Here is a 24,931-nt window from a genome sequence, read left to right as displayed (position 1 = left end):
TACCAGTCGCACGCAGGCCCCTTTCTGAGCTAGAGGCTGAAGCAATAACCTACATTTAAACACAATTGTTGCTGCCAGGCATCAGCCTACGAATTTTATAAAAAAAAAGTAAATCATGCATAATTTAAAAAAATCTTAGACCTCTTTGGCTATATGGAATAAGGTTTCCGCAGCTCACAAGCCAACGGAGAGTTGCTAGACTAGCCCTGCCAGCAAATGTAATTTGCTGCCGCTAGGGGCGCGTCTAGATTTCTAGGCTATATGAAGCATGGATGCGTTTCCGGAATGGAAGTGCAGTGTGGCGGAGTAGCGTCACTACGGTTGAACATGCATTCTATACCAACACCTCCCGCGTTCACCCATCTCAGGGGTCTCTCATACATAGACATATGTCTATGCTCTCATAGGGCTGAGCTATCCTAGGTGTACCTCCTATGGCTGACACCTTGGACATGCTTCTGATGGCTTCACGGCATGCCACCCCACTCCTGACACCATATGTAGCAAAGGGAGAGAACACCCCACCTGGCCTTGAACCATGGTCTCCAGGGTACTAAACATGCAACCAGTCTTCAAATGTGCAAAAGCCATGCAATCTAATAATAATAGATCTGTGACACTAAGGAGGTGAAATTATATTTTTTATTGGATAACAATTGTTTTTAAATGTCACATGCGGCTAAAATCAGGAGGCAAATCATGCCAACAAGTTGTCTATTTGCAATGGCACATATCTTCATTTTAATATTGGCAAATAAATAAAAGCAAAATATTAATAATGATAATGAAAGCTGTGAACGTTGCATCAGTCACATCATAAACAGGAATGTGCATTGTTTTTGTTATACAATACAAAATGCAAGCTATAATTAACAAATAAATCTCATCAATGGCAAACTTAAGTGACTTGTAACTGAACCAGGAGACAGAGTAAATGTAAAAAAGCCATTCATACTTTGGTTATTGTACCTGAGGCATTATTTTATACTGATTTGATTGTTTATAATCTCAATAAAGTTTATGAGAGAGCAAGTGTTTCCTCTTAATTCTTACTTTTTTATATTTCCACTTTATGTTTTCATCCCAACATGTAACAGCATTTCATGAAATGGTTAGACTTTATGAAAAAAGAGAGTATTCGAGGAACATTTCAGTAGTCTCCAATTTCAGGTCAACTAATGCAATACATTACATAATACACACATTTTCATTAAAGGTCATAGTGAAAATAAATGAGCCATACATAAAACATAAAGAAGCAGATCCTGTCCTCTACAGCAGATGTGTCCATTTCCTCTAAATGCATGCTGCTGTCTACTTTCGTCCAGGCGTATCAGCAAGCTTCTTAAGCCGCTTCTTCAGTTCCAGCGGGAACTTCTCATAACACTTCTTGCACACCGGTTTCATATCAAATTCAACAAATTTGCTCCTGTAAAAACACAGTTAAATTGTGTGTAAAAAACAATACCTATTTTGATTAACAGTAAATTTGTGTACATTTATCAAGAGTGGCATAAATGTATACCAGATCACGCTGAAGCCTACAATCACAGCTATTTAAAAAGCTATCTCCTACTACTACTACTACTCTTTTACTATGTTTGTCCGTGCAACTAATATTTGTAGTTATCCCTCAATATTCTGAAATCAATCATGGGCTGAGGACTCATACATAGTGGTCATACTTCACTATAAGGTGTGGGGGATGAGAGTATGCAATCCAAAATGAGGCTAGATTAACATTCAAATGTATAAAAATGCTTAAAGAAAAGGTTATTACTAAGGTTATAACTTCTTATGTGTGAAATAGAGAAACATACACTGGAGATGATAAAAGATGGAAAATTCTTCAACACAACCAAACTGAAAGATGCAACACAGGTAGAGAAAGATGACAGGAAATGGCACTAACCAATGAATGGAAAGAAGCAGATAGGGAAGATAAATAGTAATTACAGACAGGTAGCCATTTTCTTTTTCTTTTCCTTGGAGTCGCGCTCACGCTTAGCCAAGCGTCGCTTAAACTCCTCTGGCATGCGCTCATAACAGTGTTTACACACGGGCCTCAGATCAATCTCCACAAACTTATCCCTGAGCGAGTACAACCCAAGGCCCAACACACAGAAAGGGGAAGTACAGGGAGAACAGCAGAAAGCACAGAAGTGCAGAAGATGATGAGGGCAGCCACAGGAAAGAGAGAGAGAAAGGCATGAAATTATTATGGGTACAGAGAGAGAGAATGCAACACAACAGCTGAGAAAATGAGCTAATTACCCACAAAGAAAAGAAACATACACTGGACAGGATAGCCACCGTCACATCGTAGTCCATACAGATCACTTAATAATATGCAATTTACACATTTATTCCATATATTATGAATGTGTGTGTGTGTGTGTTGTGTGTGTGTGTGCGTGAGACTTAAAAACTTACTTGAGGGTCAACTTGGTGTTGCAGGTTGAGCAGGCAAAGCAGTTGACGCACCATGCTTTATTCAAGGCAGAAACAACTAAAAAGGGAACCAGAAAAAATAATCATACAACAGTTTTAATATTAGATTTAGGTGTTTCATGTTTGCCTGCGGAGTGTTCAGGGAATACAATAGAGGTAGTTATTTTGGAAGTTGCATCTAATTGCTGACTAAGTGTAGAAAAAAACATAACAACTCAACAAGGTTAATGCTCAATGCTGTTGGATGTATGTAGATTAAAACACATCATATACAGTTGTCAGTTCCAATATGAATGAATTGAAATCAGCATGAATAGATGTGATGTATGTATGTATGTATGTATGGATAAAACACATCATAGAGGCATTTCCAATACGAATGAATTGTAAACCAGAACACTCACCATCTCCTTCAATTACACGGTTGCAGTGGTAGCACACATCACCAAACAACTGTCAGATGTATATAGAGAGAAATCATGAGGCATTTGGCAATTTGTCTGATTGTGTCAGTAAGTTGCATTTGTACTGGCAGAAAATGGAGGCACGTATGGACCCTAATTTGAATGATGGGCAAGGTGCAAAGTCTTAGGTCTATTAAGCTAATTGAATAACAGGGCAAAATTGACTTGCTAATTTAACACCAGGGGCAAGACTTTAACTGAACACATTGATGAGTCAGCTTAATACTCCCATATGCTACATGATAGCTATAATTCAAGGATGTGAACTTTTTGACAGACATTGCACCTTGCCTGCCATTTCAATCAGGGCTCTATATGTCCTTCAGTCTACAAAAACATGCACATGCCCATTTCTTCCAACAGATGGTGCTATTACACTACTAAAAGCTTGCACTTTCAAAACATACTCTATTTCAAATGGCAGTTTAACAGATGCAATACTAAAAGCATGGCTGGTTGTGCTCTATGTACCAATATCACACACTTTTAGCCATTCACATTTACATATGTTTAGCCAGTGTTGCACTCAGCACTACATGCAAAGTTCCAATAGGTTCATTCCACATCAAACTAGATAAGGTTGCTGCACTATTTCCGAATTTATTCAAACCTAGTATACCTACCATGAAATCCAGAGTTCTCGCGAGAGCACAATTTGAATTTGCTCAGCGAGTCTCTCTGGCAATCAGTAATGATGCTCATTACCCATGCCATTGGAGCCAAGCTGCACCAATTACACCGGTGAATCTGATACAGGCGGGCCAGAGGCAAGCTAAACAGATAACGACAGTTTTGCGACGTCAAAGTCCGGAATCAGTCAGTAAACATTGCAAGATGGCTGCGGATGAACACCAGTTGTTTGAAACGGCTTTGGCCGCTACAATGAACAACTTAGCCTTGGCCTTAAAAGAGAAACAGAAGACGGCTCGCTGAGCAAATTCAAATTTTGCTCTTGCGAGAACTCTGGATTGTCAGGGTAGGCCTAAGTGTTATCCAGTTGCGTTTGGGTCTGGATTTCCAGGCTAGTCAATATCATGAATGGGTCCCAAAACCAAGTCCTGTAAAATATTTCTGTTCAAATCCTAGGCCTTCATACTCTTTTAAAACACATTATCTGGGATGCAATGTTTGGCCAATAATATCTTAAAAGGGATCAGCCGTGGCCTACTGGTTAGCGCTTCAGACTTGTAACCGGAGGGTTGCCGGTTCCAACCCCGACCAGTAGGAACGGCTGAAGTGCCCTTGAGCAAGGCACCTAACCCCTCACTGCTCCCCGAGCGCCGCTGTTGTAGCAGGCAGCTCACTGTGCCGGGATTAGTGTGTGCACCTCACTTTGTGTTCACTGTGTGCTGAGTGTGTTTCACTAATTCACGGATTGGGATAAATGCAGAGACCAAATTTCCCTCACGGGATCATACTTGGATACTGTTTTTAGAATTGATTTAGATTAAGTGTTAGTTAGTATAATTTGTATTTTAGTATATTTAGTAGATTCTTTATCTTCTACTGTCCTTATTGCTTAGTTGTGTTTTTATATTATATACTTTTAATTACTTGTTCTGCTGTTAGTGAATGTGTGTGTGTTGTCTGTATGCTACTGAGACCTTGAATTTCCCCTGGGGATCAATAAATATCTATCTATCTATCTATCTATCTATCTATCTATCTATCTATCTATCTACTGTATCTACTTATACTTATACTTAAAAAGTATTATTCATAGCCAGCCCAAAGTTTGTAGGATGGAAGACAAACATGTTTTCGTGAACCATTAAACATGTTTTTGTAAACATTTAGTATCAGTGTTGTTCTTGAAGTAGCCTACAATATTTTATGTTAACTAACATATAATGGGCACAAAGGGTTTAAGGGTAAAACAAAGAAAGGATGTGTTTTTCAGTCAGTCTAAAATGGTATATGGGGTTAGCCTAGAAAAATCCAAACTCATTCACGATGTAAATAGAGCCTGGTGATTCATGATTGGGATTCGTTTCCAACACTTGCATCGCAACGGGCACTAACTTTGTATGTGGGAAACAATGTATGTGGGTCTACCTTTGCTATAAATACATTTCTGCATTTTCCAGCTGCATTTTTTTTTATGTTTGCAGATGTTGCTGCTTTTGTTTATCACACTAAGTTACGGTTTCGTCTTCCCCTCTCGTCGCTGATTGGCCTGACATTTTTCTTGTCTGAGGGAAATGGTTATGAATGGTGTTCCAGACGAGCTCTCCCTGAGAGAAGATCTACTGTATGTGGAACTAGCTCAATGTATGGGCAAAGCACAAAGTAACAATGTTGCACCATAGATAATTAGATATAGTTCCTCGGGAGCAAGAATGAAGAAACCAAAGTATAAGAATGTAATTAAAGTGTAAAGAATCCAAGGCAAAATGAAAAAAATAAACCACTGGAATTGATCAAACATATTTTACAGGTCTTTTAGGATTAGGATACATACATTATGTAGACAAACTTTGAGTAAAATTCGGAGATAGTGCAGCAACCATTTTCCTGGATTCTGATTTGAATGACTCAATAGGCATGGCAGCATTATCAGACTTTTTGGGAATTATTACAAGAAAGACAGGGACCCAAATGTTAAAAAAAATGTTCCTTGATTCTGGACACCTCTAAGATGGTATTACAACATTACCTGATTGTAGTGTGTCTCACAATATGCCAGGCCCTTGCGCTCATAATGGCGGTGTCCCAGGAAGGGCTTTTCACACTTAGCGCACACAAAATGCTGAAAGTACACAGGCCCAGTCAATAGGTTAGGTCACCTTCATTCTCAGACAAGTCATATTAGGACTTGCAGCGTACACTCAGCTGCAGACAGGATGGCAGAGGAGAAAGAGAGGAGGACAGCACCATACCAGGACTGCTCAGAGCAAACACTAACCCCTATGCTGAGCTAGCAGAAGAAGGCGATCACTCATTACAAAATACAGAAATATTTTAATATTGGTCCTGTCAGTCTCATCGCTGAAGAGGGTGTTCTGTGAAACTAAGGGGGAAGAGTTGGCAATGAGCAGGGCTGTGCTTAAAGGAAGCCAGGCAGAATGCAGACGAGCATATGGCAAGAGACAGTCCCTCCCCACCTCACCATATCAAAGTGTCTTTCGCAATAGGCATGGCCCTTGCGCTCATAGTATGGGTGGCCCTGAAAGGGCCTCTCACACACTGCACAAACAAAGTGCTGGAGGATGGAAGCAGTGGAAAGAAGAGAGAGAGATAAATAGCATGGACAGGAGACAGAAGAAAAGAACACAGTACTGATGGGAACAGAAACACAACAAGATGGAAATAGATGAACATAGCTTTGATTTGAGGAACATTATGAAGCACTGCATATTTGAAATACTATTTAGGTTTCATACAGAAAAGCTCATAATAACATCGTATGACCATTTTAAGGCTTCTATCATTGGCAAGTATAACAGTGATCGAATGACATGAGATAACATACCTCCACATGCCACTGCTTGCCCATGGCATTCACCACACGGCCCTCGATGGGTCTGCGGCAGGCACCACAGATAGGAACACCCATCTTATCATGGCATGGTAGGCAATACAGTTCACCCTTGAGCTCACGGGCCTCTGCAGTCAGCTCTTTACTACACAGAGAAAAACATACAACTCAACAAAACTATCTTCATTTTTTAAAATAGGCACTATAATGTTTAAAGCCACATTATGCCATGCCTATATAATTTAATTATGTTTTAGACAGCCATATCGGCTATTCAGTAATTCAGTGTGGTCATGTGCTTTGGGTCAGAGAATCCACAAACATAGGCCAGAGCTGGACATCACCAACCGTTGTATATTGCTGAATATATCAATGTAGTAAAGTAAAGAGATATTACATGTCATTCAGGAAGATATTTCACGACAGGCATTTAGCCTACATTTAAAGGCCAGTATTTAGTCATTTAAAGTCCACTACAGTGAGAGAAACAGCTAGTGATTCCAGTGAATAAGAATTTTCTGTCTTGTAACATGCTGTTTAACTTAGCTCTCTGCCAATACAAACTCTTGCCCCTCGTGTTGTTTCTTATTTAGGAGAGGAATTGGCATATGAGAATGTGCTCTGGCTTTACCACATAAACTGTTCCATCACTTATAAGGCAAAGAACTCCAGCTGACTTTCATGAGTAAAACGTCATACTGACAGTGCAGACGGATGACCGATCAAATTACAAGTAGACAATGAAAAAACATTCAAATATGTTAAGTGTCTTAAGTTATTGCTTCCGTTGGCTCTAATAGTAGATACACAGGCCTATATTTCTGAGTAAGTTTTCAATTTGGGGAATTTAGTACCACAAGAGACATTAATTCTTTATAAAATTAAGAAAAGTCTTAAGAAAGTATTGGCTAAATCAAAGTTTTCCTGGTAATACATTTGACAGATGTTATGACCCAAAAGAGAACATGAAAGGTTAACTTGTGAACTTGTGGAATTTCCACTATAACCAATCCATCTACTGACTCTAGGTTGCTACATCTAAGGTTGCTTCTATACAATTTTGCTACATCTAGTTCTTCAGGTGAATGTCAACAATGCAAAAGAGGGAAAGTATGGGGCCATTAGAAAAGGCTTTTACTGACCCACAGTTATTACAGTTGAAGTGGTCTGGATGGTATGGATCATTCTTGAAGATCAGAGGCAGCTCTTCAATTATGGCATGACACTTCTGACAAATGTACTTGCCTAGGCCACGAGCCTTCTCTCGATTATGACAAGGCCGGCATAAGTGTCTATCAAAAAAAGGGGTTGAGCAGTTATTTGTCATGGAAATGAATTCATTCATTTAAGTAAAAAGGTGAAAGCAAATCTATAGTTAGCTTGTCTGAACTCACCTTCCGGCATTCTTCACAAAGCCTACATCAGCTAGAACAGCACTGCAAATATCACAGCAGAAACACTCAGGATGCCAGCTGTTGTTCATGGCCTTAATAACACGGCCAATAATGAACTCGCCTGCAAGCATACAGCACCGTTACATTTGTGTAGAATAAATAAAAATCATTTTACCTGGAAAACAAGATTATTGTCAAATGTATTGTTAAATATTATACGTTACATATAAATTAAAACAGGTTATGAACACTGAACAATACACAATACATATCAAGGGTGGATGAACTATAGGCATTGTTAAAATAGATCTTCCTTCATATAGAAACAGAATTTTCTGTAGGTTGTAATGTAATGTATATTCCTCACCACACTGATGACAGCATGGAGCAAACAGCATCTGGAAATCATGCTCACAGTATTTACGGCCTTCAAACTAAAGGGGAGAGAGGGGAGAGGGGTTGTGATCATTTGTAAATGTTGATGCCTACCTGAACAGCATATGTATTGCATAATCATTGTTTGACCTGTATGTTTAGATGTCACTGGAACAACACAAAGGGACAGCTATTCTTTTCAAAGCCATCAGTACTCTATATCTATTCATCACCTAGTTGTCAAAGCTCTCCTTTAGGCTAAGGACATGGTTTGATCTCTCAACTTAGAGAGAACATAAGCACTACAGCACACTTCAAAGACAAACTGACTTTATTTCCTCTGGTGGGTTTGGAAGTGCACTCACTGCTCCTAAGGCAATACTTTGATGTTAGATGCAAGAAAGGATATGATGCTCTCATGGGTCTAGCAGTAGTGGCTGCTGGCCACCTTGCTATTCTTGTGTTCAATTCTGACTCAGCGTGGGGACCAGAGCAAGGGCTTGGTCAGCAGAAACATTCAAATGAATATTAATTATGTGATTATTACTGTGACCCCCAGTGAGCGTAGATTGTTAGATCTGCATTTACCAAGTGTACACATACCATTTTGTGCAGAGGTGTTTTCATGAAATAATTTATGAAAATTATGTTACTCTCCACAAATATAGCATATCTTAATTGAATAAGGCATAATGTATCTATTAATAAAATATTTTCAGTACTGGATAAAACCCCAAACATGCCTATAGTTCTCATGATGCAGTGAGTGACACATATATGTACACGGTGGTAGAGCTTTCACTGTATCTGTTGTTGTTCTCGTTGCAGAAGCCTACCTCATAGAAGAGACCCTGGGGGAACTGTTGGAAGCACTGAGCGCACACAAAGCACTGCTCATGGTACAGCTCCCCATTGCTGTTCACAATCTTCTCCGCCGGAGCAAACCCACTCTTGCAGCGCTCACAGATGGCATTTGCCAAAGCATTTGCCATGTTGCTGTAGAAACAACACAATAAAACCGTTAGCATCACGCTATGGCTGGGTAGGAGACTATAGTGATCCAGTGCAATTACATTCAGTCTTTTCTTAAAAGACCTCTCCAAGTCTTCCTAAAAGACAGAGCAGGCACATATTTAATCAGTGTCTGTGCTATTTGACCCCCATGATGTTGCCATTGCCTACAGTAGTGAACTAAAGAGGAATGTTGTGTAATCTACATAAATAAGCATTGAATGGGTATCCATCAGGTTTGCTTTTCTGAGAAAAAGAGAAAAGTGACCCATGTTCTCTAAACATACCGGTAATTGTGAAATGAAACAGAGCAGGAATTCAGAGCGATGGAGGATTAGAACCACTGTAGTCATAACTTTCTGTGAAGCCTCTGGATGTCTTTCAAAAAATATTGAAACATTGAAAACCCATCTGACCATGTTAACACATCAAAGGCGTGTGTTGTCAACAAGGGTGGGATATTTGTCCATTTGTGTGGAATTCATAGTGCTGTTATATCAGTTTGACCCAAGTTTCTTAAACAAGCAAGGTTAGGGTTATTTGTTTAGATCTGCAGAAGCAAATATTGGCCTGACATGTCAATCTCTGGCCTGGGATTTAGAGTTTTCCTAAGACAAGATCAAACTCGGAGACACAATGGGCATGCCAGGCTCAATAAGAGCATGACTCATTTTATCCTTTGTGAAAACATATACGAGTGATGTAGGTTTGCACCTAATCTCTGTGAACTTTATCACAATGAGACTTTCCAAATCTCACACACTTGCCATTTTCTGATCAAATTCAGATGGAGGCAACGGAGGGTATTGTTCACAGACAACTACCTCTAATTCACCAAGCAGCAGCTAAAATTAAAACCTAAGCAGCAGCTAATACTAAAACCTAGAATCAAGTCAAATAAAGGATTTTAAAAGATAGACATAAGAGAAAGAAAATGCCTTTCATCAGATGTTTGGTGTGAGAATAACACGCTGGTCAGTTTAAAAGGTCAGAATTCCAGCATATCTCATGGAGCATTTAAAACACGTAGCCCAAAGATCCATGTATGGCCCTGCTCTAGTAAAAGCCAAGAGGTGCCAGGAAACTACTCATGCTCCCATTTCAACACATAGTAAGACTACTGCATCATCTCATCCAGCGCTGGGGCTGAAGGCACATTTAAAAGCAGCGCTGCTGTGATGCTTAGCACAATACATTCCTCCTTCATGACTCCAGCCTTTTCAGCTGATCACTATTACCTCAAACTTTATATCAATAATGAAAGCCAAGAGCACCACCCTGTAGTTAGCGGTATCATCGGATGTGACCCTTGAAGACATTGTTCTGTCAGCTGTCAGCGGGAAGGCAAACTTGCTCTCATGGCTCAGTGCAACTCATTAACAAACAGGCAGACTAGTCATTCTTCTGTGACATCAGACATGATAAATATGGCAGACACTCCCTGGATCTGGGAACACTGGGAGGAAATGACAAATCCCCAGAGCATTTCCACCTCTGCTGGCTGTGACTCCACAGCAGCAAACAAAGGGGACGTGTGGACTGACAGGCCAAAAATACGATCTTCACGCCAAACCCCTGGCAGCTACACCCAAAATCTGGCTCCAAACGAAACGCACCAGTAGCATAAACATACAGACATGCTGCCAAGATGCTGATGGCCCCAGACCCAGGGTGCTTTGCACTGCGATGCCTATAAAAGGAGGCAGACTGTAAAGACACCACAGAAATAAAAGACAGACCTTGACTTCAATTCCACTGTTGTCAGCAGGAACGCCACAGCGATAGGCGCAGCATAGACTCAACAAGGTGAAACAAGGGTGTTGTTATATGCACATTGTTGGCAAAAAGTAAACACTTGAGACAGACTTACTTATTTTTTTCAACAAAGAAAAAGATGCATTTAACAGACAATTTCTGTTTGGCATTAATTACAGAATAGTCACTGATATGTTGTTTAAAAAGTCTCACAAGTCTGTCACTCATTTACACAGCAAATATTTGTACAGGATTTAACATTTAATGTCATTGAAAACATTAAAAGCACACAGCTTAATACCAAGTGCCCATTATCATAAATCAAACCTCAACATTTGTGCAGCATACATATTGGCACAACACACTTTCCTCAAACAGTCAAACACTTACAAGCGTGCGTAGAAGTCACAGAACTCCTTGTACACCTTGACATCACTCTGCCTCCTCTGAGACTTGGAGATGGGCACCTCGGCATCTCCGCCATTTACATGCCCAACTCCATTCATCTCCACCTGCGGCTCACCGTCCTCAGGAATCACTGGAGGAAGCATTCTGCCCTGGACCTCCATTTAGAACAACAACCACACGGCAGAGAACAGACCCTTACGCGTCCTCAGCGCAGCAGGTGAAGTGCACAGGGCTGCCCAGACTCTGAGACAGTGGGAGAGAGGGACTTCCCTAATCCTGGAGTCGGCTAGTCTCTCTGCCTCAGCCAGTGCCGGCTCTGCCCTTTCCCCCACCCCCTCTTCAGAGATGGCTACAGGCTAGGTCACTCTGTCAAATTAAGAGCCCACCCCTTGGCACAGCCTGGAGCAGGGAGAGTTCACTGTGCCACATGATTAGAGCTGCTCTAAGGGTCTGCAAGAGGGCTTGTGCGAGACCCCTGCACCTGCGTGGATAACATGCTCTCGAGCGTGACTTGTCACATCAGATCATGGGAGAGTTGAAGCAAATTCCCACGAGCACAACCGTCCAAGGGAAGCGCCGAGAGTGTTTGGCCCTTCTAGAGAGGAATCTAGCGACTGTTCAGCAGCTGGGGGATATAAACTGTGGTCTCAAAAACATCCAGCACAAGTGGATCCATAGGCTGCAAGGACTGGATTGTGAAATCTGTAATGCTTTTGTTGTGTTGAGAAACAAAACACTTGAGGATGAGATGTAAATCAAATACACTGTGAGGAAAGAGCATGAAGCATGACAAAATATAGCCTAGTATATGTTTACACTATAGGTTTATGTGTCTGCATAGGGGTGGGGCAATACTTGCTAATATATTAAGTTAAGAATTAAACAAATAAAAAAATATATACTTTTTCATTTGCAAACAAATGTGCATGAATGTTACTGCCAACAGAGACACGCAAATGGTTAAAGATTACAGCTGCTGTCCAAACTGTAAGTCACTGGCTTCATGAAAGTAAATGACAGTTGTTTATGAGACTGCTCAACATCTCAGTGGCACTCATATAAATGACAGATCCTGTTTCAAGATTTGTTTCAACAGCACCAAAGCATATGAGCACAGCATTCCAAATCTCGAGGAAATCTCTATTTAATTTGAGACAAGTACTAGAAAAAAAAGTGATGAATGAAAGTGAAACATGTGTAACTACTTTGTCCCTGTACAATCTTGCTCCACAGGGGACTTTTAAACAGAAAGGAGGGAGGACCTACTCTCCTATTCCAGACTTCAGCATGTTTTCATCATTCCACAAATAGACGCCCAGTAGTCTCATCTCCAAACTAGGTGCTGGCAACTGCCACTGTGTGTAAGTGTGTGTGTGTGTGTGTGTGTGTGTGTGTGTGTGTGTGTGTGTGTGTGTGCATGTAACTGTGCACAGTAGGTGCTCTGCACAGCCCCCTCCCCCCTCCTCTACTTCTGGAAAGTGACTGCCCTGTCACAGGCATCGACACATCCTGCCTGTGTGCCTGCTCCGGCCTATTGTGGCTGTAAGAACAGGCCCATACATTTGCAGGCTAGGTTCCAGACACTGACACAATCACAAAACATGTGCAGACTAAAAAAGAAAACAGTGTGCACACAGGATGTGCATGAGCCAAGCGTCCTTGATTAAAAAAGATTCTGGCGATAGCAACTGAAATGAGAAGGAAGCAAATTATTGATTGCAAACAGTGCAATCAGATCCAAAGACAGACATCTCCACCCACAGTAAAAGCCATGATTAGCCGACATAGTCCAAATTAGTAATTCTGAGTGAATCTGAAGTAGTCTCCCTCATGGATCCGTATGCCTAGAAGAGAAGAAAACTTATGTGTCGTGGAACTTGACTAACACTCAAATGGATTCTACTGAAGGAGCTGCTGGCACTGCCATAAATGCAGGGCCTATTATTGGCCAGTGTTGACATTCCACAACAACAGGTGTAGCCACAGAAACATGGTGTTATTGTCTCTGTGTTATGGTCTATTCACCCAGCTTTCTTTTGGGCACAAGTACTAAGCCTTTAAGTAGGCTTTGGAGGCCACTGATTAGAGGGATATCAAAGTCAGCACATATCAGGTGTAATGTTATGTAAATAAAAGAACTGGACACAGACTTAATGGTAATTCAGGCTCATTTACTAGAATTTACCTAATAAAAACACTTTTCCACAAAAAAAAAAAATCTTACTCTGGCAACAACTAAAGCTGCACGAAAAAGTGCTCAGTTGTAACAAACTGCATACGGTTCCATAGACATACTACCCTGCTACGGCAGGATGAGCTACATCTACCCACTCAGCTTTATGGCTGGAGACAACTGATATTGATGAGGTAAAAATAAATCAGTCCATTAACATCTCAGTGCCACACGGTCATAAGATGTACACATACAAGTAGAAACAGATGACACAACCTTTCCTATTCATTCATCATACTCAGCTCCCTGTAGTCCCAAAATCATATGAATAATGTTTTATACAAAATTGCCCAGTAATAGAGTCTGCACCTCTACTCACTTTTACTGATCTGTTATCGTTCTACAAGCCTACTCTGGGACTACAGCATCAAGATGTGACATCACAGATGTATACAATCATTGGGCTGCTCTCAGCAGATGGAGTGGCCATAAGTGGGCGGTGGTAGCATAGTGGTTAAGGAGCTGGGCTATCATGCAGTAGCCAGAAAATGTGTGGGTTCAATTCCTGGCTTCCACCGTTGTGTCCTTGAGTAAGGCACTTAACTCTGAGTTGCTCCGGGGACAATGTAACAAGCCCTTGTAATATAATTGACATAAGTTGCTTTGCTTTTGCTAAATAAGCAAATGTAAATAATAAGTCTGGAGTTCTGAATTTGGAAAATGCTGTTCTGAGACCAGTAGAGGTCTAGACCTTTTCTCTCCACTACGCATCACTTAATCATTATTATGACCGCTGCGCAGCGAAGCTAGCCTGGTAAACCAGACCCTGGAATCTTTCAGATTAAGGGTCTGGCCACGAGTAATGAAAAGGGCCCAATTCGAGGGGCGGCACCAAGCATGCATTTGAAACTCTCACTGCACGCAGTTGGATAACGCTACGACCAATCACAACAATTCATCAGTGTCAGTCATCAGTGTAGCTCGCCTTTGCCCCGCCTACACCGATTTGATTGGTCCCTCTCGCTCGAGAGATAGAAGAAATTTGGATCATTGCTCGTGGCCAGAGTATCTTGCGGGCACAATTCAAATTGTGCTCTCGCGAGAACTCTGGATTTCCAGGGTACAGCGAAGCAGGACCTGGACTGGACCTCCTAGGGTAGGGTTGACACAGTTTTCTGTGAATCTCGAGAACCGTAGGGCCTAGGAGGACCATATTTTTTTGTATGTTGGCCTCAAGGGCCATGTCAACCCATCCCATAACCACTCATTTGATGTATTGCGCCACCCAGTTAAAAATGAAAAAGCAAGAATGGTGTTGTAATCACAGATATCTCTAGTTGAAATGGTCAAAACTGCATGAAATTGGATGTGTAGGATCATCATGACACCCTCTGAATGCATGCCATGTTTTGTGGAATTCTGTTCATGGGGGGCCATACAATAAAAGAATTTATGTGTACATTTAGTGACTGTACACCAACTGGCCTGTAGATGGCCGGACAAAGTTTTCTGTGAATATCTCGAGAACCGTAGAGCCTAGGATGACCATTTTTTTGTATGTTGGCCTCCAGGGGCCATGCCAACCCATCCCATATCCACTCATTCGATGTATAGCGCCACCTAGTTAAAAATGAAAAAGCAGAAACGAGGCATGGCATCTTTAGCTGACAGGTTCAAAACTGCACGGAATTTGAAGTGTAGGATCATTATGACACCCTCTGAATGCATGCCAAGTTTCATAGAATTCCATACTTGGAGAACCATACAATAAATTACTATATGTGTACATTTAGTGACTGTACTATACTCATGCACACACACACACACACTCATGAACACACGCAAACACACGCACATAAATATACATGCACACACATGCAGGCACACACACACACACACACACACACACACAGTCAATCGTGCACACACACGCACACAGTTACACACACGCATGCACACACACATAAACACACACACGCTTAATCACACACACATGCAGGCACACACACACTCAAGTGGGCACACACACGCACACAGAGTTACGCGGACACATGCACACACACATAAACACACACACACATAAACACACACACGCTTAAACACACACACACAAAGACACACGCACACACATAGACATAAACACACCCACACACACATAAAAACACACACATGTAGGCAAGCAGGCAAACACACACACACGCACATAAAGACACACACATACACACACAGTTGACATATGGCATATGCATGCACACGCACCCATGCACACACACACACACACACACACACACACACACACACACACACACACACACACACACACACACTCCATTACCCCCCCACACACACACTCACAAGCGAACATACACACGCACACACACACATGCAGGCAAGCAGACGCACGCACACACACACACGCATACACCCCATTTGTATGAAAAAGACATCCTGCCACTTAAATGTATAGGATATTAAACTAAAGCAGTTTTCACACATGGAGTCTATCCCTGAAATATTCAGCAACAGGGTCATGTGTGAATTAGTCTGGCGCCACCCAACTCAGTTTTCTGCTGCGGTTAAAAATTTAGGAAAACCTGTTTGCATAAAGCTTCGTTAAGCCACTTTTGAGGTGGCCTAATCAGCGACCAGTGAGGGTGATGCAATGATGTTGCAGTGAAGTATTCATAGTGAAGCAGATTTCTCAGCTCAAGACCTAGTAACATTTCAGGGAAAAGGGCTGTATAGCTGTATTGTGAATGAAAGCAGAATTTTTTTTGGGACAAGCACGTAAAGGATTGCAACCATTGTCCAGGTAAGTTTATTTGGGTTAAGGTTAATTAACTACATTGTATGCAGTTTGAAATGTATGGACACTCAGATACAATATAATTAAAAGTGTTTGTTCTTAATCATCTTTCTCTGAACACCTGTATAGAACATCTTACGAAACTCAATAAATCAAGTGAGCAAAATATTGGCAGCACTCATGCTTGTCTTTGTTTTTTTTACACATCTTTGAGTTGTGAGTTGCACAACGCAATGCAAAACATGAACATGACGAAACACCGATCCAAGTGTCTTCATTCCACTGAGATTCATTGGAAAACTGAGGAAACGAAAAATCCTTCACAGTAATCTGCTTTATAATGAATGCTTATCAAAACCCTTTGAATAAAGCTGGTGATTCCGGGGAAGTTGAAATGGCATGAGGTAAGATGTTAAGCCATACATGAGATCTTCAGATGAGATCTTGTGCTGAGACAAGCAGAGGTGGAACAAGCAACAACTTCCCCTTCCACTGTCATCACAAAGTCATATTATTCACTATGCAAAAGGCAGTGACTGACTTCAAAATGAAGTGGTCACAGGTTGGCTTCCGAGGTTTGGACAAAAAATAGTAATAGTAGTAGTAATACAACTAATGAACATTACAAGGGACAAAGGAAACATGAAGTGACAAGGAAGCATGTGGAACATAAAAACGTAAGCTACGTTTTTATTTAATTTTTTGCTCAAATTCGCATTTTTTTTTGTTTTGGCTGTTGTAGTTGTCAAATGAGGCCAATATCAGACTCATACCCCAGAGTTGAATGGTGACAGTCTGAACTGACCCGCATGCACAAAACAACAACAAACAAGCCCACACCCACAGCACACAGCTAGCCTGACTGACTGACTGACTGACTAGCTTTGTAGCTCTCCTCCATTTCCACCGACTGATGCTATAAACGCTAATCAGTGAGCGTGCTCCCAACTTCTCTGGAGTTCCAGTGAAATGTTTGGAATAACTTCCGCCAGTACAAAATTCTGACGAATGTCGAACAAGATTGACATAGGCCTAAAAGTCGTATGAATTCCGATATAACTATTCAGACTGTGGTGGAGGAAACAGCAGGTTTCAGTACACCCTCCCATGTGCCCTCAGAATTCCTTAGAACCAAGCTGGTGACGGACAGCCATGAAGTGAAGCCATCAGCAAATGCATCTAGAATCAAGATCTACTCTACACTACCTTGCCAATTCCAACAATTACCAATGTCATCAGACTGACCTAAAAAACCCCTCTGGCACAGGTGTAATGAGCGATTTTACTATGGAATGACTACTGAACTGGAACCCTTCTGGAGTTGTGTGCACAAACTCTAAAAAACAGGCGAGGCTAACACGTACAGATGACAGCCTGCATCACACACAGTACAATGCAGTGGTTTCTGTACACAAACCAACTCATCTTAACTGGCCTTGGGTAAACAAAGGGGCTGGAGTGCTTCAGTAAGGCCCAGGAACATGACAGCCTGGCCAAACAAACCCTGCATGCTCCGTCAACTAAGTAAACAGTAACTATAGTAACTGTGGAAAGGGGAACTACATCAAGTCTTATTGCAAAATGTTCTTGGTGAAAAAATATGAAAAACATATGAATGTTTATGGAGTCAGAATGGTGTCAGGATGATTTTGTATACAAGAGGCACAGGTCAAACACAGTTAAAGGGTTTCAAATAAAATGAAATAAGAGGATAAAAAACATGCAAATAGATTTCACATCCTTCTCAAGAACTACTTTGAATGTGTAAAAACATGTATCCTTTTACCAGGCAAGTCCCATTGAGATCTAAATCTTATTCAATTCATTGGCTTCAGCAAAACAAAACAAAATACTCCATTACAGTGGACACTTCTACTCCATTACAGTTCTGAGCACATTTTTCCATTTCCTTCTGAAGCAGAAAGGGAAGCAGGGCATGGGAGGAGGTACGGGGAAAGTGGACATGACCATGATTTTGGAGATCATTTTTATGTGCCAGAAAAGTCACATTAAAACAGGGAATAGTACCTGCTTTTGCCAGTGGCAATTACAAGTGGCATTGTACTGTCTCTACAGTTGCTGAAGAAGTAACCAAGAAGTAAAATGTGGGGCACAGACATATAATGAACTAATTCTAACACATCCAAATATTAAACAAAAACCTCCCCATCAGAGGACAAACTTACTAACAAATTGAGTAAGCATCACAAGGTTTAGCTGGGTCACCCTCAGGAGAGACACAGGGGCTGTCTATACTCGACCGTCACATGCAACAAAGTGCCCCGTCACACTAAAGTCACCTCCAGCCGCTTACGCTGCATTCCTGGCATTTCAGGCAGCTCTAATCACTGCAGGATCACCGCTCAGCCGCAAGACGCACACTCGCACGACCACCATGCCCGAGGGAACCTTTCACCTTCAAATCCTGGTGCAGTCAACAATGTGGGGGACTATGTAAACTGCTGAGGCCAGTGTACATGAAATTACTCGAGACCGAAGTTCACCTCAACATTCTCACACATCAGCATTATAAACAACAATGACTTCAATGGTTTTCTAAGTAAGCATGTAACACAGCCCTGACCTAGTGTCTCCTACACCTGCAGAGGCAAATACTCTGGGAATATAGCTCACCTGAGCCGCTCCGGAGCAAGGCTCCCTGCATAACTGTCTGGCCTCTCCTGCCTGCGCCTGTACAGGTCAGAGTTCGATAGCTCCTTTAGCCGCAACGAATTCATATCCACCTGGAGAAGACGGCCACACCTTGGCCAGTCTGACAGCCCTGTGTATGGGCTCCTATCACGGCTCCCTAGTCCAAGTGCCACTGATCCACACAGGCTTCCCAGTCACAGTCAGACAGGCCAGAGAACAGAGGACCGATCACACCTGGGCAAACCCCTCCAAGCGAGCTCCCCTTCACTCTCTGACCGAGCAGCAGACTGCAACATTCCACACTCCCTCCCTCCCAGCCTGTCTGCCACAAACACACACACTTACACACACACCTCCAGGGCACACACCCTGTGGAATGACCCGCGGTGGGGAGTGGCTCAGCTGCAGGTTACCTATCAGCTGCTTGGCCCTCCTCCCCTCTCTGCCTGTCCTGTGGTGGTGCAGGTACAGAGGGCCTTTGGGCAGCATGTGGCGTTCTAGTCGTCCCTCCGTGTCCTTGTGCTCGGACATGGCGAAGTCCCCGCTGTTTCACTCCCTCTTCCGTTCTCCGTGTCACTGAGCCAGGACGCCTCAGTGACGGGCCGCTTCTCCCCGATAGGATATCGGTTTCCGCACTCTCACCACTCCGACCGCAAGTGGAAAGAAACAGCAGGAGGAACAATGAGCCTCCCACCACAGGTCTCAGTCCAAGATGGCCACTGCCCTTTGGCTGATAAGCAGCCCTATCTCACTAGTTGCATAGTGTCGAGTGTGTGAGCTTTTGTGTGTGTGTGTGTGTGTGTGTGTGTGTGTGTGTGTGTGTGTGTGTGTGTGTCTGAGTAGAGAAAAAAAGAGGGTGGAGGGGCTTTCCAAAGCCAAACACTATCAGTGAACTCAGATGAATGTTTATTTCCTGTCAATTGTCTTGTTAATAAAAGCATATAAACAACACTTAAACAACACATAACAAGTGGATAGCCATTTGTCTTTTCCAACACCATATTTCAACACTACATTTTTAACAGCACCATTTTATGAATGTCTGGCAAAAAACCACACCTTCTTGGGCCCCCAAAATCCAAGTAGGCCCCCTAACAGCATACATTTCCAAACTTTTGACTGCATTCTTCACACCCGGATCATAGCTGCCTGTTGGGTCATGTGTGTAGAGAACACACAGCTGACTCCTGACATGCTGCTGTACTACTGCAAGTTCACACCCATGGGTGACCCACACAGGAAACTGACTGAGCCATTGCACAATGCACATTCACTGAGCCCAGTCCGAAGCCATCTTAAAGAAAAAAAGTATTCGGACTGAACTACATATGCCACAACCACAAAAAGCAAATATTTAAGATAAAACTGCTAACCTCTTATATACTATACTACCCAAAACTCTCTCTTTCTTTTTTTTTCTAGCAAAAACTTTCCAAGAATCACAGTGCATAAAAGATCAGACATGTCAGAAAGACAACTTAGTCATTTCTTACTTCCTGTTATTCAATGAACTAAAAACGTAGATAACGAGGTTAAGAAATACCCATGGTAAAATGCTTCAACAAGCCTTGTTTAATCTCAGTAATGTGTAAATCACTGACCATGTCAGGACCTCCAAGGGATCAGAGAGAGATGAAGAGGTGCCTGTACAAGGGCCACAGTGTCCGCATTCCTCAGAGAACCTGCTGCACTGCAACCACCTGAAGCAGAACCCAACAGAGAGAGGCACAGCCCTGGCTCACAGCTGGAGCCCTGCCCCCACACCCCCACACAGCTAATCAACACGAATGACAGACTCATCATCAAATGGAAGATAGAACAGTCCAAACATGTTGCTTGGATTTCTACCTGAATAGAAACTATTATGGATTGAGTGAAAAAGTACAACCCTCAAACACGCTCTGGCAAAAGAGAATACCACATAAATTAACTGCACAGGAACGCTATTCAGTAGAACATATGTCTTCTACAAACCATCATTCAGTTGCAAATACAATGAAAAGAAAGAAGAGAAACAATATATTATTGATGGCCACACCATAGTGAGTGTAGTGGTGTAAAACATACTCCCACAGAGCTCCTCTCTGGCGCAGGAGCTTTATAGGGGGGTAGAGGAGGTGAGGTATGTGCATGCAGTGCTCTGGAGATATGAATGCCCTGAGGAGATGTCTGTCCTTAAGAGTGTTTGGAGTGTCAGCACCGCACCAGTCTCTCGTCTGCTCCTGCCTTAACCTGCCGAAATTCCACCTCAACTAGCTGCACTTACACCATGACCCCTCTATGTGCACACACAACACAGTGTGGAGCCTCACTGTTTACTGCACAGAAAATGCAACCCACTCAACAACTCCAACAAAGGGCCACTGTCATCAGTTTATGGGCTGAATAAAGGAGCTGAACCATCACAGTGGGGCTTGTAAACAGAGGGCAAACATTTCACCCTAACATTATCACCATTCAAAGTGGAAGATTAATTATAAAAGTGGTTAACTGAATGTCATTTACTGTAGGTTAACAAACTTAATTTGTAAAACATAAAGCATATTTTGATCTAAACTAGATCAATGTTTACTCAATGAAAAATACAATGTGCAGTAGGTAGCATCTGTCAGTAATAACAGACTATATGACAATGAGTGGACATAAATTGTTATGCCTGATGTTAAATAGAAATGTACACATATGCAGAGTTGAACCCATTAAGATACTACCATAGATTATTTTATATCACATAGCAGTTTTGTATTTGGGTTTGTTGTCGGATATTGGTACATAGGCTGCCACAGGGTGACTAACGGACACCATGCAGATCCATGAGATTAGCAGTACATGTGCTGCCCTCCTTTGAGCCTGAAATGAACTGCAGTCAACTGACCTCACCTCTAGGGCATGGATTGCCAGCATCCGTAGAGGTATCCAATGCAGTTATATTTTCTTTCTTTTTTTGCTACTGGGCTCCCCTGCAGTTGCAGAGTATTTGTATATTGCACAACTGTCATAAATACCACTCATGCCTAGAACCACCCCCCTGGACATGGCAGCCTACATGGCTGGCAAATGTCATCTCTGAAAAGCCATGTCAACTTTCAAGGTAATATCGATTTTATAAAATAGTAAGCTATGCACAATTGCTGTAAAGCAATTCATGATTCTCCAGGATGGGGAGAACAAGTTGCAAGGCTATCAAAGAAAATCAAAGAAAATACAAGAAAAACAATTTTTAGATTAGATTTTGATAAATAAATGGTAATATCCATAAATCTGTACATTTTAGATGGTCTCCATCAGCTTGAGTCAGAGGTGATGTTTGCACAGAAATGATTTAAAAGAGGAAATGTCTAAGATACTTATTTGCCTCTATCAGTGACAAGCTGTGTGTGTGTGTGTGTGTGTGTGTGTTGTTCACACTAAAATTATATGCAGATGAGTACAGAAAAGTAAAGAAAATCTTACCAAATGTGTATGCAGAATTTGTATGCTGAAGTTAAAGAGTAAAGTCCTCACATCTCTCTGTTCAGCTACTTTACAGACTGCCTGTCTGTCACTGCTCCTCTAATAGAAAAGCCACATCACTTCCTGTACAACGGGATGGCATTTCCCTTAGTTGATGGTTTCATACATAATGAAGTTATTAGAAGCCCTAAAAAACAGGATCAATCAGAGAAGTGTTCATAAGGTTTTCAGTCAAATAGTCTGGAAAAGCAGTCACATAGTCCTCAATGAACCCATTAGTGCTACAGGCACTCTCTTAAGTAGCAGGTTTCATCTCACACTTCATCTCTTAACTATAAGACCATAACTTCCTCTTTCTCTGAACTTCCTGATGTGGCTTACTGGTGGTTCACCATTGCACACTCACTGAACATATCGCATCTGTCAAACACGAACACCTCTGACACAAACAACACATACTAGATGTTGTTAGATGTGATGAAGATACAGTGCTAATCCTCCAATGGCCACACTACAGTTCAGAAGCTATTTATAGAGTAAGAAGGCCCTACCACAATCCCACATTGTATTACTAACTATGAACACTAGATGGTGCTACAATAAAATAAGCAGGGTCGATTTATGTGCGTTACACCTATACAAACATGTAATGTACTGCTGATGTAAGTGGTAAGATGGCAATGTTGAACTTTAATCAGTGTCACTGATGTTACACACACACACATGAATTTACTTATTAGTAGAACAACTTTACCTAAGTACATGTCAGTCACAACTCTGTCAGTGAATGCCATAACACAATCAATCCCTGTCTGTACACCTCCAAGACAACAGTGTTATTAAAAAAAATCTTGGGCAAACCCAATTCCACCCAGTGGCGGTCACTATAACTGAACTAAAGTGCAATAGAGATCATCTCAATACACAATTTACTCTGAATATAAATATTTAGGGAGCATTTAGGGGACATTTACAGTATATAGCACTTCATCAATCAGGAAGACCAGAAAACAGGGCCTTACAATAATTGCAAAGCATGAAATTCTAATGTTAGCAATATTGCTTAGATGGTAAGATGCTGTCTTGGTGATAGCCTTGATGTAAGACTGGAATGTTAGATGAGTCAAAATGACTCCAAAATTCTTGATAGTAACTAAGTTGGACTTTCAGTAATTGTACATCCATCACTCAATTTCTCAGCAAGGTTCCTATATTTGGCTGGTCTGCCAGATATACAACAGGGGCAGCCGTGGCCTACTGGTTAGCGCTTCGGACTTGTAACCAGAGTTAAATTAACTATAATGCATGACTGTCATAGTCAAATACAAATATTCATTCATGTTAAATAAATGGGCACTTGTGGCACCATACAATTTCAGACCCTTTTATATGTAAATGGGCTCTGGTTGTACTCATACCAAAGAAAGCCAACTGTAAAGTTTGATTTCGTACTTGTAACTTACTGTACTATTCCAGTGAGGTTCCACTCCTCATATCACACACCGCATGCAAAGCTCTTCTGTTGACTTGACTAAGTGTTCATATGAGGGTTAATAACCACACTTCCTTGGGAGTTGCTGTAACGATAGCACTCAGAAAATGCAATTATTCTAGATCTGCTGGGGGTTCACCCTAAGGGTGGGGTTGAAGACATTTGCAGGCAACAGACATTTCATTCAATGTATGACTTTAGCCTAGGCTATACGTAAATTGAATTGGCTTAGGTCTAGTCTAGTTGCTGGTCTGAGCTCGGAAAAGAGTTAAAAGGACATTGAACAAAACCTTGAAACAGAAGGCTTATCGTCGCTAATGTAGTTTACACGTGAATTATCAGTGAAAGCCTTGGAATAGCCCTAATTTTGTGTTTGGTGCAGCAGCGGTGTGGAGTTGACGCAGAAGTATGTTGAGCCCTTAAAAGATAGAAGACGCACTACAGTCACTAGCCTATCAACGCAGTTAGGCTACTAGGAAATTTACGTCATACGTCAATGCAATACTACTACTACTAATAATAATAAATATAGTGCATTATACGAATCAGTAGCTACGTCCTTTAAATATGATTACTTTCATTCCAAAAATATGCATTTACCTGCCGGTCATTTCCGCCAAAGCCAGCATCCCTAGTGAACAATTTGTTGATTGCCGTCCGTTCTTTCAAGATGCTCGTCGGTTAAAAAAGTGTAGTCTTATCAATTTAACAGTTAAATCCTTCTGCCTGTAACGGCTAGAGAAACCTCGGTTCCTGTGGATTTGACTGCATCAAAACTGTTGGCTAATCCAACCGAGATAGACCCGCCCCGCAGAACTTTGCTCAACATTGCGAGAAAAGCTGGGAATCACTGCAAGCCTGTCTTAGGTGGGGATGGTTCGACGTGTCCACATTATCCGCAAATATTTTAAGTTGCCCACATGTTGACGAAGCTTGATCTTGCCATGAATTACTAAGAATGGATTGTACTTGCTTTTACTTGCATCTGTACTCCACGACAGGCCTTAACCTGTTACTGT

At 41.7% G+C, this 24,931-nt stretch overlaps 1 protein-coding gene across 13 annotated transcripts; it reads right to left on the bottom strand.

Moving 5' to 3' along the window:
- Positions 1 to 628: 628 nt before the first annotated feature.
- On the bottom strand, positions 629 to 24,612 carry LOC125291957 (LIM and senescent cell antigen-like-containing domain protein 1). Of its 13 annotated transcripts, none has more exons than XM_048238991.1 (11): positions 24,513 to 24,612; positions 8,999 to 9,158; positions 8,155 to 8,221; positions 7,788 to 7,908; positions 7,536 to 7,685; positions 6,388 to 6,538; positions 5,572 to 5,664; positions 2,856 to 2,904; positions 2,434 to 2,509; positions 1,913 to 2,091; positions 629 to 1,429 (listed from the first exon to the last, which is right to left on the bottom strand). In XM_048238991.1, the coding sequence occupies exons 1-10, from the start codon at positions 24,539 to 24,541 to the stop codon at positions 1,953 to 1,955; spliced, it is 1,035 nt and encodes a 344-aa protein (XP_048094948.1). In that variant the 5' UTR covers positions 24,542 to 24,612; the 3' UTR covers positions 629 to 1,429; positions 1,913 to 1,952. The 13 variants fall into 13 exon arrangements, with proteins under 13 accessions (XP_048094948.1, XP_048094951.1, XP_048094953.1 ...); XM_048238994.1 differs by lacking the exon at positions 24,513 to 24,612 and adding an exon at positions 22,421 to 22,588; XM_048238996.1 differs by lacking the exon at positions 24,513 to 24,612 and adding an exon at positions 20,569 to 20,586.
- Between the last annotated feature and the right edge of the window lie 319 nt (positions 24,613 to 24,931).

The sequence above is a fragment of the Alosa alosa genome, chromosome 3 (genome assembly GCF_017589495.1).
Source record: "Alosa alosa isolate M-15738 ecotype Scorff River chromosome 3, AALO_Geno_1.1, whole genome shotgun sequence".
Classification (NCBI taxonomy): domain Eukaryota; kingdom Metazoa; phylum Chordata; class Actinopteri; order Clupeiformes; family Clupeidae; genus Alosa; species Alosa alosa.
The sequence above is the reverse complement of the archived record's forward strand: the minus strand, read 5'-3'. Positions and strand labels throughout refer to the sequence as shown.